Source organism: Athene noctua, chromosome 9 (genome assembly GCF_965140245.1).
Source record: "Athene noctua chromosome 9, bAthNoc1.hap1.1, whole genome shotgun sequence".
Lineage (NCBI taxonomy): Eukaryota > Metazoa > Chordata > Aves > Strigiformes > Strigidae > Athene > Athene noctua.
The window spans coordinates 23,130,867-23,149,779 of record NC_134045.1 but is presented as its reverse complement, the minus strand read 5'-3'; the positions used below and the strand labels follow the sequence as shown (position 1 = coordinate 23,149,779).

At 37.0% G+C, this 18,913-nt stretch overlaps 1 protein-coding gene across 2 annotated transcripts in view; it reads right to left on the bottom strand.

Annotated features, from left to right (window-relative positions):
* The window catches only part of CDH13 (cadherin 13), a 515,595-nt gene that overhangs the window by 211,271 nt on the left and 285,411 nt on the right, over positions 1 to 18,913 (bottom strand). For both annotated transcript variants that reach the window (XM_074912996.1, XM_074912995.1), the window contains exon 6: positions 8,600 to 8,744. In XM_074912996.1, the coding sequence (XP_074769097.1) occupies positions 8,600 to 8,744 (145 nt within the window). The remainder of the gene's footprint in view (positions 1 to 8,599; positions 8,745 to 18,913) is intronic.

Sequence of the window (18,913 nt, the reverse complement as noted above, 5' to 3'; positions counted from 1 at the left end):
TGTACAAGAAAGTCAAAGGGAATTTTCTGTCTGGTAAAGAGGAGGGTGGCTTATCTTTTCTAGTCCTCTCAAACAGACCAGTCTCTCTGACCTGCGCACCTAAGACTGGTCTGGAGCATTTTCTGAGTCTAACCTATTTCTGTTGCAAATCAAGAATAATTGAACCCTGGAGTGAACTGCAGACTCCTGCTTCCAGACACTCATATCGCATACCCAGTTTGAGTGAACTGCTAATTGCTACACATGAGATTATTTTAATTTGCTCAAAATGTACTGGTTTAACGACACTTGCATGGCTGGGCACCTGTTAATCACTGGATGATACTTTAATGGGTTATTCCTCTCAGCTTCTTCCAAAAAACACAGGCAGATTAGACTGGATGTACATCTCTGTCTGTCATAATACAATACATTATTAATAAATACATTTCTTTTCTTGTCATCACATACATATACAGCGTATATGTAGAACATACCAGGATCCCTAGGACCTGCTAAAGGATCAGGTAAGTATTTGTGTGTCTGTATATGTTCATCTCTCCGTAATGTATACGTATCGTATGTATACGTAATGTGTAAAAATATACATATATACATACACACAATACCCACATTTATATACAGCTATATTTTATCCCATACAGATTTGAGAACAAATTCCTACTGGGATATACAAAGCAGCTGTGCATAATTAGCCAACTGGCTTCTGCTTGGCTTCTGTTTGAAAATTAAAATATTGACATTACAGATGTTTCTACCTAGTTCACATCCGTTACATTTACAGGCTAGATTACAAAAAAACTTCAAGGCAGCAAGTGCATTTTTGCTGAAATGCAGATGATTAATCCTAAGAAAAGATTGCTGACAGTTTGCCATCAACAATTTTTAAAGTATGCACAAAACTATACACATTCATACACAAAACAACATAAAAACTGCAATGCTGAGTTATACCCAAAGCCTAGAATCCCATCTCCAGCAGTGGAGGACTAATGAAAACGTATGTGATAAAGGCTTGTTTTTCCAAAGATAGACTTTTCTGTATTCTTTTGTTTCCTTTAACTCAGAGGCTTCGAGGCCACAGTCTCTTTAAGTCCTATCATGCTGAATAATTAAGTTGCTTATGAATTTTTCTCCCTGAATTTATCAAATTCCTTGAACCAATTTATATTTGTTTTCTACAGCGGTTCGTAGCGGTGTTTCAGAATTAAATGTGTAACATACGACATTTCAAACCTCCTCTAAAATTAAAGTAACTCTGCAGGAGACATTGCTTCAAATCAAAAAAACCTCAGGTTCAAACATCTAATTTTCAGATGTTTTTGAGGTGGATTTATCAAGACATTTCAGCTTTGCAGTTCAGATCTATATATACTTCTAAGTTTTCTACTGCTGACTTTTTAAATATGAATATTTTAATATGAAATAATGAGCTCACTCATTACCTACCTTTTGCAGCCAACAGAAGGAAACTAAAAATTAATTGATAGGTCTTCAAAAATATTCTAAAGCACCATCCATAAAGACAGGTTCTAACAAACACTTAAGTTTTCAACAGTTCTTTTATAGTCAGAGCTCTGGTTTACACACAGGATATAAAGATAAACCACGTCTTTATAAGCTGCTGTTTGTTTATTTTTAAACAAAAAGAACAAATACAAAAAATCAGGATGAAATCTTCTTTTGCTTAGCTTAAGAGAAAAAGAAGTGATTTGGATCATATCAGTATAATAAATACAAGATAGGTGAAATACATCCTTGGGGCTAGCACATCATGCTCACCCAACTGGGACCAAGACATATAGCAGGCAGGCTATTAAGGATTTAATTTATGATGTAGTGAGACTCCTACAATTAATATTCATAACAAAGTGCAATATTCTGCACATTGCACAGGGTCCAGAGACACTGGCAGAGGTTGCCCAGAGCAGCTGTGGCTGCCCCCTCCCTGGCAGTGTTCAAGGCCAGGTTGGACGGGGCTTTGGGCAACCTGGGCTAGTGGAAGGTGTCCCTGCCCAGGGCAGGGGGTTGGGACTAGATGGGCTTTAAGGTCTCTTCCAACTCAAACCATTCTGTGATTTTATTTTCTAGTATTAAAATAATCAAAATTCCTGTATCTTACAAAGCATTTCTACAACACATATATGCAAGCTTCCAGCATACGAAAATTAAATGTTAGTTTCTTATTTTCCTTGGTAAACCCAGTGGTAATATTAAAATTTTTTTAAGCTAAATACCCCAAAGAGTTCATCATAATTCTCTTATTACAAGAAATGTCAAAAAGCATTCATAGAGTATTTCATTCTCCTTATAGACTGTAAGCAGAAAAGCATTTCTGCTGCTGTCTTGAACTCATTCTTTTCATAGTTTTAAGGCCATCATCAGTGACAACAGTATTTCAAGCATGTGCCTTTACTTAAAGTACACTTTGAAACCCATCGAAATATACCTCTTTGCTTCTATTACATTTTTTCTGCAATTCTTACTCAAACATTCTGGATTTTATTCTCTTTATGGTCATGAACTCTATCTACACTCAAACTGTTTTTCAAGTATTTGCCCCAGACTACTTTGCTTAGGAAGCATTTTGCTTTGTGAAATACTTTTACACAATGGTTGCATCCCACTAAACCAATTGCAGATTTTCTGTGTGGAACCTCAGAAACTTTGTAAATCTGACTATCATACTTCGAGTAAAATTCAGCACAGTAAGAATCATCAGCACAATAAATACATGCAACCCACACCCTACGTGCTCTAAAGGGGTGCTGATGTTGACAACATTTTGTTTTTCAGACTATTTAGAATCTGGTATCCTGAACTACCCCCTCCAATTTATTCTTCCAGGAAGTGTATTTTTATTTTTTAAATGCATGCAATGCATTAAAACAAAACAAACCAACAAAAAAACCCACCCAAAAAAAAACCAACACAAAACCAATCACCAAATTATGAACAAATGTACGCACATGCAGAATGCACCAACTTTTGTGACAAGGATTGAAAGATCATCTTAACACTGATGCAGGGAGAATCAGAAGCCACTGGGAAATTTCAGATACTACTTTTACCTAGATAAAAAGGAACCATACCCTTTACCTGTTCTTTTCTAATGGCTGTGATTTAAAAAAAAAAAAAAAATAAAAAATTATTTGTAATTTCAATCCTTTGGTTAAAATAAAACCCTTAAAAGCACCCTTATATTTTTCCTCCATGATACTGGATTTATAAGTCAAAAGAAGAAGTAGATCTGGAGACTTCACCAAATTCAATTACATTCTATTCATTGTAGAGCTTTGGTAACCTTCTTATTCCACAAACCAGCAGGTATTACCGAGGAACAAAAACCACACTCCAGAAGATACTACCATAATATTTTAAATGTATCGAAGATGAAAACAGGTGCATATCAAAGAAGCTTTATATATCCTTGCCACCTTGCTGGCCAGCCTGAACATATTTTGCCTTTCTTGCCATCTTTTGATTCTCATCTATCATATCCAATCTCGTTTATATTCATTTGTGCAGTTGTTATTCCTTGTTATTGTTAAATACAGAAAAAAAAAAAAAAAAACAAACCACAAACAAAAACACCCCCTGGCAGGGTGCTCTTGCTAAGAAGCCGCCATCCATAGAAACAGTTTTCGTTTATCTGAATCGTAGCCACACACTGTTATTCAATGCATAGCTATCAATGATACTTCAGACCCTTCCTCATGCTTTATCCATTTTTACAAATTATTATGTTACGATACTGAACAACCCTCTAGGCTACTCTTCTTAATTCCTTCTCTTTCCTCTCTGAATGTCTTCAAATGTCCCTTTATTTCTAGCAATTATTTATAGACATCTATCAGTCCCAGTTTAGGGCTCCCTGGCTGGAATGCAATGTATCCAGGCTATTGTACATCATGGAAAACGAGTTACTTTTTTTTAAATGCAATTCTCAAGCAATTTTCCCAACCACTGCAGTTAAGATTTTACCCCACTGGGCTTGCAGCATATTGTTACAAGTCACATAACGTCAAATGTGTTTAAAATAATTTCTGTTAAATGCCTCCAGCAAGTGAAATGAGATGGCTGCCAAGTTCATTTAACCAGCCTTCACTTTCCAACTTTCAAAGACTGAGATGTCCAAATGTTTCTGCCTGCCTATGTAATCCATAAGATTACAGTCATTCTCATTAATGTACTGAAGTAAATCTGCAGCAGGACACAGATTCTAAACCCTAGAGTTGGCAGCTGGATAGATCAGAGATTATAGGAAATAAACTAGGTCATAACTCATAAAACAAAAACGTGAGAATTCAGCAGTACAGTTAACACAAAACCCATTACAGTCAGTAGAAAAACTGCCATAGGTCTCACTGAATCAGGTTCAGCTATTATTTTCCTGATATATATATGCTGACTTCAGTCTCACACAGAAATTAGAGTCTTAATAAATTAAAAAAAAATGCAAACTATTTCTCTATTGGTCTTTATTTATTTACTAAATAAATAGCCCCCAAGTTCTCAGTTTGTCCAGGAAAAGACCTCCTCGTAGAAATCTGAAAACATCTACAATCACTTTAAGCATATATTGGAGTGTACTTTCGTTAGAATTTGACTCTAGGCTATTTCCAGGAATATGACAATTTTCCGTGAAAACAGCTAATTAACTGTAACTAACTATATAATGAAATTTCTCCAGGAAAGATATATCAGGAAAGAAATCCATTACTAGATCACCTACTATTCACATATTTTTATCATTAATTATAAGTCACGGCATCCCCCAGCTTAAAATCCTTATGCGTATTTATTGATGTAATGCATCTACAAGTTTATATTCTCAGTAATTACGCCCAGGTATTTGCCTCTCTAGTAAAGTGATGACACACAAATTGTAGATGTCCAAATAACCAGTGGTATTTACTGTGAGTTCAAAAAATCACACAGAAAAAGGTGAATGACCTTAGTAACACAGAAAATGTGTTAACACACCACGAAAACACATCCTCATTGGGACTACACACAAAAGATTCTGTAATTATTCACAGATAGATTAAATAAATACAAAAATTACACCCAATCTCCATGTTTCCTTTTTTTTTTTTTTTTCTTACTTGTACCCATCTCCAATGGCAGAGAGAGGAGGGTCCCCTTAAAACGTGCTTGGCACAACATTTCACTGTAACTTCTTGTGTCTTTCCCTAATTAAGGAACTAAACCTTCAAGTCATTAAAGAGTAAAGTAATTTTGAAAAACAATCAAAAGCTGGAACATGTGGCTTACAGCAACATCAAGAAAGTCCAATACAAACATTCACTTGAATATTAAAATTGAGATTTATACATTTAAGTTTGTGATGCTGACTCTCTCCAAGACTTATTTATTATTTCTGATGAATAATAGACAATGTGTAAGTACAATTTTAGAGCCAATAAATAAGTAGAAAGTCACTAGAAAACTCCACTGGGTTTGTGACTACTGAAATTATGGCCCCACAGGAAAACACCCAGGAATCCTGTAATGAATAATTTTAAACAAGAGAGTAATACCATAAAAATCCCTTAGCAAGGCCTCAAAATCCTTTAGACAAGTTTCACAGTGCAGTATATCTATATCTTTGCATAAATATACATCTCTCATCACTGAATTCTTGGAATCCATGGACATTTGCAGTCTGACCCAGTGATCAGGAAGACAGATAGGAGGTACCTATACGAGCAGTTTTTTATTTTCCAGCAGAAGACTATTTCAGTAAATGGGTTTGATTCAGAGCTTGAAGGAAGATGGCTGTGATAGAAAATAAGGTTATGCATCTAACGCAAAGCCTTTCTTTTGGAACTTCAAAAAAGAAATACAATACAATTTTAATACAAAAAGAAGGAATCAGGAATCATACATGCAAACACACGCACATAAAGATTTCTATCAAGCTGTGCAGTACAACTATTGATTGGGAGCAGCAAGACAGCAGAACCTGATGAATAATTTTAAGACATATACCATAAAATTTGAAGAACTATGGAAAACAGATGTAAACAACATGAAACCTTGGTTGACTGGATGCCATTTGCATAGAGAAATAGACAAATTCTACCTAACACTGAATCTATAGGTTCACTTTTGCACAAAGTAATTTGGCGGGTATTGGTATTCTTGACACCAGGAAAATGAGGTTATGAAGTTTAATGAGATGAATACCTGGGGGAAAGAGGAAGAGGATAAGAAAAAGATAAAGTTGAGAAAAATTATTCAAACTTTGACTAACAGGTAAGGTATTCAAAATGCCAAATGCTACATGGATAAATACCAAAGTGCGGCAAGAGAAAATGGATAGAAACAATTATAGAAGAATTCACTGGAAGCTGGACTGAGAAACATGTCTACTGAATCAGAAACAAACTTCAATAGAAAGAGGGGAAAAAAGGAAAAGCAGGATTAGTTTATAGATGAGCAAAAATAGGGAACTGCCAGTTAAATTAAAAAAATAAAAATCCTTGGCAGAGAAAATAAACTTGCTATAGAGTTTGAGTAAAGAAAGAACATACAGCAGGTAACAAACGGTTAAATATCGTCCCATAACGTGGAAGTAATGAAGTTAAACATGAAACTCATTTTGGTTTGGGAGGAACATGTTGTTCATAAAAGCTGTAAATTTCTTTGATTTAGAGAGATGAGGCCAGTGAAAGACTTTCAGGAGCTCACAGCTCACACCCAGAGCTCATGCACTACCAGTAGCATTTAAGCTTAAACACTGCAGAGTTTGAGCTGTTTGGCACCACTTTCTTTTACTGAAATCTGGATTTAGGGGATGTGAATCTACTAAAACTACGCCATTCTACTCAGTGGTCTGCGTATGTGTATCTACATGGTCATGACAAGAAGATTTAGTTTAAAAGAAAACATAATGAAGTTGGTCCCTTGATCCCATAGATAGTCACACTCTGGTACATACTACTGACTGTGAAAAGGAATCTCTGACATTTGTTACAATGCATTTTCAGTTGATTATGAAATTATTGTTACAACACAGAGTGAAGGGGAAGGGGTACAGTCTTCCAAAAAAGGAAGTTTCTTTTGAATTCTGAATAAATGATCAATATCTGAAATAAATTAAGAATGTACTAGTGACCTACAACGAAAAAGAGTTAGTGTTCCACTTGCAGCCATACCCACAAGTATGAAACACATTTCCGGTTTGAATGAAAAGATCGTCAGTTGGTTCATTACAAGCTTGTCACAAGGAGAGAAAATGAACATTTACCTGGAAACTAATTTTAATATGATTAAGGAGCAGCTCATAATGCATTTCATACCTACAGCTTGTCAAACACTGGCAACTACATGTGAAAACGCAAAAAAGGTTACATGATTACTAGAAACTACATAAATAATAAAATAAGGACAAAGAATAACTTCTAGTCCTATCAATATGTAAAACAAGGCAGTGAAAGGTAATGTCTACCCTTGTTCAGAGTAAACAGAGCACATGTCACCACATTAAGCTTCAATGAATATTAAATATTCATAAAAATGATATACTTGATTCCAGCTTTTTTTTCCCAAATATTTCAGTATGCCTATACAGCCAAAACCTTATGCCTATACTCACAGCTTCAACTATATAAAGGAGGATAAGGCCTTGTGTTCAATGATGTATAGAAAGACGTACAAATATATAACTCTCAACTCTGATCTCGATTAAATCACTGTCACTCCACCGATATTAATAGCAGCTTCTATGTTTTAGATTTCTTTCACCAAGATCCAGGTTAACTCCATAACATAACCTGATCATGCAATTACTGCTTATGAATGCAGTGGAAATACATCTCAAGAGGAATGCAACAGCTGTTTAATAATTCACAATAAAATTCACAACAGCTGAGGATAACAGTTAAAGAAAAACTAATTCAGCCTTCATCTGCAGGAAGAGTTTAGCTATGATGGTTCTACCCAAATTGAAATTTGGAACAACTTATCTTACAGGATTTTCATCATCAGACAAAATCAACAGTGTATTTAACCAGAACATCTTCATTACTCATTTTAATTCTTGAAATGTGTTTTTATTTTGTTGCAACTGTTGTATCTGCATTTACACAAGTAACTGTTAGTATTTCAGTTCGCCCTACAATATTAGCATATTCATAGTGTGCTTTCCATTTATTCTTATTATTTACCCAGCCTCATGCTATATAAACAAATAAAAATGACCCTTCCAGCAGCTAGCCTTACAAAAACAATGATGGAATTCCCACTCTGAACAGAAATTGTACATGTTATTTGGTCTGAACCTTAATGATATCCCAGGAACTGTCTTTGCTGATTCCAGATATGAATAAAAAAGTACAAACCTAAATCAACGCTTTCGTTCCATACTATGTTATTTTTCTTTTTTTTTTTTCTCCTGTAGAGACTTGACCGGTTTTCAAAAGCCGTTACCCTGCTGTCCTAAAGGGCTGCTCTTACCTCTTTATGCAGGAGAAGGATTCAGTGGGCCACAAAGTCATTAAAAAAAGTTATACAATATGATAATAATAATGCATTTATCAACACAGAATTTGTTCAGGCATTAGTTATAGAGATATGATTGGTATGGACTTACCTGTAGGGGATCCCTCCATGACATGACCAACGTAGGGTCCTTCTTTGAACATTGGCCTGTTATCATTTTGATCAATAACAGAAATATCTAGGCGCACTGGACCATCAATTGTTTTCCCACTTATGTCTGTGACCTCAACTTCAAGCTGCATGAACAAAGAGAGGGGAATAAACTCATTAGTACACTATCACAGTGAGCAAACTGTAAGAAAAATATAGCTCGGATCAGTGCTGCTGTAACCAGACCCTGCCAAAGATACCACTTACAGCCCGTTCTTTTGGACCAGGCTCAGAGCAGATTTTCAATCTAAGCAAAAGAGAAAGACAGATGTACATTCAAATGAAGATACTCCTTGGCAGCTTGAAAATGCCATATTCCCTGAAGAAAGAAATGACTAGAGTATAAGAAAAAAAGACCCCCTGCAAATTTGATACTAATCATGTGAAGATTTGGTTAGAAATTTTTTCTTTACTTTTTTTTTCAAGCAGAGTGGACACATATAGAACTAACACGGTATAGTTGACATATCTCCTAGTGCTCAGCTAAAAGCAGTAAACAAATACTCTTCTCAGTGATGATGGCATGAAGTATTATGGCAGGCAATTTTGACAGTTCTCCAGCTTTTCTAATAAGGTATGGAAGGACAGAACATCAGACGCCGTCTTATATACACATGCACACTCACATCCCAGTGTATGAAAGCACCTGTTGAACAGAAAGCCAACATACACAGCTGAAGATTTGTGTGGACTTCCTTTACTTCCAAAAGCTGGAAAGAGAGATCACACTGTATTTCTCGTTCCTCCGATCCACTTGCAATGGAAAGTCACGAGTCACCAAAACTTAATCAGTCATTATGGCAACCCATGCCAAAACTTCTTAGATAATAGAAAATGTCAATATAGATTGCAACTGCATGCTATACCTGCAGTTCTCTCCCCTCACCAAGACATCAGTAAAGTACAGCAATAAACATATCAGAGACACAACTATCATTTTCACCTACCCTATCCATCCCCAGACTCAACTCTTTAATCGACTTTAAGCCAGCCAAAAAATAAACCTGAGCACAGACGTTAATACCACTCTCTTCCCGTCTTTCCTTGAGAATGTGGTAACAGCAGGGGCTGATAGTCTCTGAGCATTTTGTTTATTCTGTTAATTTATTCCTCATTGCCATTTCTTATACCTGTAAGTTATTTATAAGTTAGTAATAAATCCTACTGGGAAAGAATTAGGTCAGAATTCTAATTCCTTATTAAAATGGATGGCTTGTTATCACATCTCTCTGTATTTTGTTATGCTTATAAATACATTCCACTTCTATAATTCAGTGTCCTGGGTGTGAGTAGGAGTATTTGTTATGAGTAAACTATCTACTCACATGCACTATTTGTAAATAGTGTCACAGTCCGTTTTAACATCTACTCACTGCTTATCCTCACTTCTCTAGCAATTGTTCTTGCAAGCCTTTCCCAAGTCTTATTTTTACTAGATATATAGCTTAACAGCTTAAAAGCAAACAAATACTCTGATGTGAAGACAACTGATTCATGTGGCATTGGCACAGCTGAAGCTTTACAGGGGCACATGCCTCTTCAATTCCCAGGGCTTGTTTAACTCTGAACTCTACTGTCAATGTAGTAAACTTAGGATCCATGTGATGTGATGTGGACTAGGAAGGAAAATGCAGTCTTACAACTGAACTATATTAAAGCTAGATACAGTTTTAGATGCAGTTGGAAACTCTGACAAAAAGAATTATAGAATCATAGAACATTGGGTTGGAAGGGACCTTTAAAGATCATCTAGTCCAACCCCCCTGCCATCGACATGGACACCTTCAACTCGATCCAGTTGCTCAGAGCCCCGTCCAACCTGGTCTTGAATGTTTCCAGGGAGGGGACATCTACCACCTCTCTGGGTGACCCATTGCAGTGCTTCTCCACAACCATCATAAAACATTTCTTACTTATATCTACTCTGAATCTATCCTCTTTTAGTTTAAAACCATTACCCCTTGTCCTATCCCCCTACCCCCTGATAAAGGCTCCCTCACCATCTTTCCTGCAGCCCCTTTCAGTACTGGGAGGCCGCTCTAAGGTCTCCCCGCAGCCTTCTCTTCTCCAGCTGAACCCCCCAACTCTCTCAGCCTGTCCTCACAGGGGAGTGCTCCAGCATCTTCATGGCCTCCTCTGGACCTGCTCCCACAGGTCCATGGCTTTCCTGTGCTAAGGGCTCCAGAGCTGGACACATTATCTTAATAAATGTAGACTCATCAAAACTATGTTAATTGCTTTAGGAAATGGAAGAATAGCAATATTTCTCTGTGAAATTCCAGCAAATTCATTTTCAAATTGAAGATAATTTGCTCTTAATCTATCTCTGAATTTTAAGTGACTATACTGCTCTCTGGAAAGAACAAAGGCTTTGCTAAATATAAAAAACTACTCCAGCTGCTTTATCAAAATTATAAGTCATCTAAAGCAAAGGCTGATCTAACAATAGCGTTTGTTTGGTTTTGGTTTTCTCCCAGAATTGTACAGATTAAGGAAGAGAATAGGAGATTCTTATTAATGACTGAAATAGTTGTACTCTACCATTGTCAAGTCCACTGCATCTGGGACCAACGGGTTAAAAAAGTTGGCGTGACAGGTCCATAACAATGGTTACATAATCTCTGCTTAATTTTATTAAGATGGCACTAAGATTATTAGTCTTTGTACAATCATTTCCAGGCTTGTCATAAGCATTATGGGTTAAACTCACCAGCTCCTTTAAACCTATTCTATCACAGTCTTTTCAAAATAAAATGCTGCAGCACCAAAATTCTGACCATCTATCTTTGCATGACTAGTTTGTGAAAGAAGCTGCCTTGTATCTTATCTTGCCCAATCAAAAAAACCCTACCAAAATATCTGTAAAGCCCCACCACCCACAAACCAAAAAACCAACAAAGCAAAGAAGCAACAAGACAGCAACAAATGTATATTGTTATTTAAAAAAACACATGCAAGACAGAGAAGCATTCAAGTAAGAGACAGCATTGGCACAAAAACCGAATTACTTTGAATAAACTGTAAATAAAATCAGGTGGAAAGTTAGATTGTGCCTAACTATCAGAAGAATGAGATTTCAGACTTTCAATAAAGGCAGGAAATGCTATCTAGTTTTAATGTAAAACTTCACTGATGTATGAAAGATACTGCATTCATTCTTCTGATAGCAAGAAACTGTAATTGAACATTCATAAAGTATCTAAGTTCCTACCTGATTATAACAACATAACTCTAAGGAAAAGTGGTAGACATAAAGATAGATTTGGACAAATTGACCAAAAGAAAAAAAATCTGCAGAGCTCTCTATCTATTAATTATGTGAAAACCTGATAAGACTGACTACGCTTTCAATGTTCCAATATAGAAGTTATGGAATTATGTTCATGATGTTGAAGTTATGTTCATCATAATCTAACCAATCAAATTTTCAGGAACACTTGAGGCTAAATCCCAATTTCGTTTTTGACAATAGTACATATGCAAGCTACAAAGAATAATCAAGGGTTTATGAGAACTGTTACACCTCACAACACAAGTCTCCATGACAGGATACAAAGCAGTCTTTGGCTATTGCTTCTAATATAGCTGAGAAACACTGATAAAATTAAGCACACCAATAAAACAGGGGAAAGCAATATAAAACTGAAAACTGCAGGCAGTAATAGATTTTAGCCTGTTTGTCTAGACAAAGTCTTATTCAATATTCTCCCTTCTCAAAAGGGCTTTCTTGGCTTCCCATCCAATTTCCCTCACCATATCTGAAGCGAGGATCTTTCTTGTCACTCCAAATATAATGATACTAGAGGTTCAGTAAGCTTATTCAGAGCTGCGCAAACATGTTTTAAGCACTCTGCATCATTTTATATAGTCTTGATTCCTTTCCACTCTGCAGTCAGCAACAACATTTACAGGAAAAGATAACCAGCCTCATTCTTACCATTACTTAAAGTAATTTCAAATGTTTCTCTTCACAGAATGGTTGTTTTCATTCATTTATTGCTTTTGGTGAAACGATTCTGGATAGCCACCTCCCTTCTCTGCATATAAATGTCTATTTTTACTTTGCTGCCAGCCAGCCAATAGCCCACACAAAACTACTTCATAAATTTAAAGTTTTTCATAAGTAATCTGGAATATCTCTTAGTACTTAATTATCTTCAAAGTCTAATGCAGGTTCTTTAGTCATTAACTGCCTTCTAATTTTAATTTCCAACTTCTCGCTGATAAGAACGTTTCTCACAGAATTCTTCCAGTTGTTTCAACAGATGGTTTTTCTACATGTTCCTCATACCCAGGCTTCACCCAGGAAAAAAAAAAATACACAAAATGCATTGTTTCTGTGTGGGAAAGCAGCAGCTTTCCCAAAGCACAAGGTCCCTCAGTCAGAAGAGCACAGGGGCACTGGGTGCCCGTACCCGGGTGTCGGCAGCGGCCGCTGTGAGGCGAGGTCAAGGCTCCCCCACGCTGGTTCCAGATGGTTCCGCCATGGCCCCACCTCAGGGCTCAGCTGAGCCCTCCGTGATACTGGTGGTGTCTCTGGGAAAGCGTGTGTGAGAGAGGGCAAAACGCTGCACGGGTGCTTTGTCATCGTCTTGACGCGTGAGCTTTTCATCCCATTGCTCCAACCCCCCTGCCCTGCCAAGGTCAAGCCACCAGAGCAGGAAACACAGACGAGTAAAATGTGACCGAGTCTGAGGAAAGGTGGGGTATCTACAGGTAAAGATCATTGCCAGTTTTATTTATTCATAGCTTGATTAGAATTATTATTGATAATACTTGTTAGGTTTATTTATTGTCAATTTTTAAGTGTAGATTGACAGTAAAGAAAGGTGACAGGCTTATGCATCTTTCGTGTAGGCAATTTCCACGTAAGAAAACAACATTTGGCCATCTCTGGGTCATAAAAAGTAGTAAAGAAATTCTCTTTATAGTGAATGGTTTTAGTAAAAATTTGATGCAATTACCTAAACCAACTCAGACAAGACAGCAATTCAGACACACAGAAATTCATTACAATTAGATTTTCCTGTTTTAATAATATGAATAAAACATTAGCTAATTTTTATATGACACCAGAAGAAATGGAGGGAGGATATAAAACCAAAACACACTGTTTCTAGCAGCTATGCATGATTTTATCCCAAACTATTTGATGACAAGGTATTGATTAGCCCAGCAAGGTTGTAGAGATGATGGTAAAAAATGGCACTATTACCCGCAATGGGAGAATTTAGCCTCACATTCAGAGTTTAAAACCTAGGTGGAAAGGGATTACATTGCCAGTCTAAGTAGTCCAACGAGCATTTTACAGAGGCTTTATCGTGCTAATGCATCCACTTATTAATTAGATTCTAATTCACAGAATCACAAGAACATACAATTTATTACTCTAGTATTATTAGTTTCTTATCTGGCAATAGTCACGTAACCTTTTATCAACGTGCCATTCTGCAATACTTTCACAAGTGAAACATAAGCAGTTCCAGTCTGAAAGGACCATTGCAGTATGTAGATACTGAACGCCTCCTTTCAGTCAATGTTCAGTACACGAACTTTTGAAAGCCTAAAGCACTGCCCTGGTGATTACAGGTATCACTGTTTTCTGATGTACATTTCACGCTCGTGAAGACTAGAGGTGAAGAAGCGGTGTCTTGGCTTTTATTTTAGGATAGGTGTCTGTCTGTATTAGACATGCTTTATCTTTAACATGTTTTGTTAGAAAAACACTATTGGAAGAAAATGTACGGCACTAAAGAGTTTTCTGAATGCAGACTTTCTTTCACCCTAAGCTGTAAAACATTTTATACACTATACAGCTGCTGTAGATCTTCCAGTTCATTCTTCTCCTAACAAGGATCTATGCAAAGTCCGAAAAGCTGTTAGATTTAGAGATGCAAAGATTGTTCTGAATTCCTGCTAGATCTTTGTAATCATCAGCTTATCATGAGGAAGTCCTCACTTCAGGCATTCCTAAACTCAGGAACCTAGGACTAGCATAAATGTATAAATATGCCTGCCCGACTACACAAAACCACTAAAGTTCCTATGACAGAAAATACAGCTTTAATTTCAAAACATTGATCTCTATAAAGCCTTTAAAGAATTTCAGGACTCTATAGATTTCACTAAGAAAACTAAATAAAGCAGCAACTGAACCTTCTGTGAATGCTTACATTTTTCTCTGTAAACCACGGTAAGTTGGGCAATATGTAGACTGTAACTGTATATAGCCTACAAAGTGAAGAAAGCAATACTGTGGGAACTAACGGTGGGCAAAGATTCCAAGCTAGTCATTCAAATAATTTTATTCTTTTTACCTTTCTTTAACCTCAATTAACAAAAGAAGATTAAAGATCAAAACCAATATACAAAAATGTTTTTTCCCTCAGAACAAGCGTAGGGGTCTTTCTGCATATACATGCATATGACTTGAATACTGCTCACTTCAGTGCATTCTCCAAATTAAGCATTAGGTATTACAATATCAGATGATTCCCATGGCTTCATTGTTATCCAATTCTACTCAGAAAGTCTGAACACTGAAATCCAAATTAAGAGGGGAAAGATAAATTAAAAAATAAGCTATCTTTAAGTAGTGTTCTCCTAGATAGCAGCATATGCTTTGCAAAGACCTGGTCAAACTATAACTGTTCTGCACCTCCAAACCAGGTGAAAGCTTTAGCAAACACCTCACGAACATCAAGGTTTGCATTGACTATCTTACAATCTTAGAATTACCCAGCAGTTATTTCACAGTTCCTGTTTTCTTAGCACAGCTACCTCTTAAACGTGTCCATTAATTAAACATTTTAAAAAAAACCCAAAAAACAAAAACCCCCAAAAAACCAAGACTGCTGTCTCCCAAAAGAACGACAAAGGATGAATTCTTCATTAGGTTAGAGTCGCTTCATCTTTGATTATATCAGATGCAAAGCTTTGTAGATACATTAATAGAATAGTTTTGTGAAAAGGGAGAGGAATTTAATATTATAAACAAAGATGTTCTTTTTCACTAGTTTTAAAGGTAGTGGTCTTAACATTTTTAATCATTAGTCATGTAAATGGACTGAAAGATCAATGTCACAATATTCTAGTTTGTGGTGTAACACAGAACATTCTTCTGAGCAAGTATCAAGGAATAAATATTTAAGTGGTACATTTTATATGATTTAACTTTTTAAAATTTCTGGGAATATAAGCCTAATTAAGCAAAAAAACTGAAGAAGATCCAATGACAGTATAAATGTATACTTACTTAGCCTGCTAGTCTTGGAAGAAGGGGGGGATTTAATTTATGCACTCACACTGGTACAGAACTCTCCATTGGGGAAGTAAGAGCAAAACAAAGCGGAGTGACTGGTCTGATACTTGATAACAAGACCACACAGCAACAGAAGAGCAAGATAAATGTGTTTAATGAAATTAATTGTGCTGCAATTTATTTCTGAAGCTAAATGCCACCAGTCAGCAGAACTGTTTTTTTTTTTTTCTGGGGAATGGGAGGGGGTCAAGGAATGGAAAGATATACCAGAAGCGTGAAGAGAAACAGAAAAGATAATGAGAGGAAAGAGGAAAGTATGATGAATATTGTTAGCCTTTCCTAAACAGCCTTGTCTAAGCGGAGTTAAGTTCAGAAATACTCTACAGAACCGAGCTGATCGCTGCCCCACGGTCTAACGGAGGCTGTCGGGGTGTGCTCTGTGGCAGGAGCTGCCTCATTCCCACCAAATGCAATTCTGACTCGTCCCTGCAACTGTGTCCTTCCCAGGTGCAGCTCCCAAGATCATTCCTAAGTAGACCTGTCAAGTCTAACAATACTTTTCTTTCTTTTTGAGAGAAAGAAAGGAAAGAGGAGGAGAAAAGAACAAACTGCGTTTTCATAGTTTATACAGTTTTTACTAATAAGAACTTTTACCTTTTCAAAGCTAAAGTTGAATTTGAACCTGTCAAAAGAGGGGTTTGTCTATATGTGGCTATAAGTCATAACAAGGTTCCCATGTTATTTCAAAAGGGGTTTTTTAACCAAAACCAGCTCAAGTCAAGAAAGTTGTCTTAAATAATAATTTCCTATATATTTTCCACATTAATTTTTGTGCAGTAAATCTTTTTGTTGTGAATATCTACTGCTCATCCTTCCGTCGAAGTGGGAAAGCACAAGAACACTCTCTTTGCTGGTTTACGTTCAGTAAAGGCCAACCTCCAAAAGCCCATTGCACCTGCATCTCCTGCTGGCTTGAGATAACATCAGAAACTGCACATCTCTCTGAAAATCCTGGCACTGGCAACCCAGAAAAACCACTACCTCTCAGGGCAAGGATCTCCCTCAGCGTGAGTATGAAAACAAAACTTGAATGATTAAACTAGTGATAACAGCACTTGGAGTTTCCCAGGTTCTCTACCCTGTACTGGCAGCACTACAGTCTGTCTTCCAGCATCAGCATGCATCTTGATTTGCAGTTCACTTTACAGATTATGCCTAGAAGATGCCATCAGTGAAATATGCTCATTGCTGCAAAATGAAGCTAAAATACTATACATTTAATATTTTTTTAATATATTAAATTCCGCCATAGCACAAAACTAAGCAATTATTAATTCACTATCCAATTGAATGTATATACTCTAATGCTATTAGTGTCACAGCAAATGTATTTTCTTCCAGAGCTGTGTGTCTCTGAATCACAACATTGGTAAAATCGTGCTGTTTTCTTGTAGAACTTAAGTCCTGAAAATTTTTCACCGCTGTGGGTATAAAATGGTCCCTTTTCCTGTGAACAAGATCACAGAGCAGGAAGACAGGAAAAATGGCATAAACCTCAGAGTAAATAATACATTAAAAACATACTCATAGAAAGCTTATACCAAAATGAACTCTGCCTTTTCCACAGGACAACACTAAACCCAATTAAAAAAATTATTTTGAGGTTTTTCAGCTCATTAAAAAAATAAAATAAATAATTTGGGATTTTGTAGAAGCTTTCTTCTGTGTCAACAGAAAAAATAAACCCACAAAATGGATAAATTAATCTCATATTTTACCACTTATTCCTGAGGATAGTTTTTAAAAATTAAAAGCAAAGCTGGTCATCAAGCAGTAAATGGTATTTTCAGTTATTTGTGTCAGTTTGTAGCAGACAAAATTTACTCTTGTGGGTTCTTGAGACTCTTAACTTAAGAATTCATAATTTTAACATTTAAATATTTGTAAGATGTAAATCTCTGCACATGACAGATTCCTTCCGATACTTACATAACATTTAGTTTTATATATAAGATCAGATGTTAGTAACCAGCAATTTTTCAAAGGTTCAATCCTAGATCCACCCCTCATCATACCCAGCCCCTCCGATATATGTCACTGTCCAGGGAATCTACACTCTGAGCAGTCAGGTTGCACAGGAGAAAACTGAGTAGTTGTGGTTTAAACCCAGCCAGCAGCCAAACACCACACAGCCGCTTGCTCACCCTCCCACCAGAGCATGGGAGTGAATGGGGAGGGTAAAGTGAGACACATAGGTTGAGATACAAACAGTTTATTCACTGAAATAAAACAATAATGGCACAAGCGGGTAACGCACAATGAGATTGCTCACCATCCACTGACTGGTACCCAGCCTGTTCCCAGATAGCGATCCCAAAATACCAAGATTCTGCAAGCGCAATCCCAGAAGGGAGAGAGAACCCCCTCCTCCCCAGCTGCCTCTCTTTTATATACTGAGCATGACGTGACATGATACGGAATATTCCGTTGGCCAGTTTGGCTCTGCTCCCTCCCAGCCTCTTGCACACCTGCACATGGGCAAGACATGTAGAGTTGGAAAGTTCTTGATCTCTTAGCAACAACTGAAAACATCAGGGTATTATCAGCATTCTTATACTAAATCCCATACTGAATCCAAAACACAGCACTAGTCAGTCTAGCTACTAAGAGGAATAATTAACTCTATCCCAGCCAAAAATAGGACATGGGTTTAACTGGTTAGTTATGCAAAAGTCTCAGTGAAGAAAGGAATCGGGAGCAGAGAATGGGAGACACGGGCATTAGGCACTGGTTTTGTAGGACACTGCACGCAGCAGGGCACGGCAGGCTGGGCAGCCCACGGCTGCTCCAAGGCCCTGTCACCCTGGCAGAGCTTCCCCACGGGCTCTGGGTGCATGGGCAAACCCTGCCACAAGCCACGTAAGAGCTTTCAAAAAGGCTCTGAATCACCATCCCCATTTTAGAGGTGGACATAAAGGAGGTATGAGGTATTCA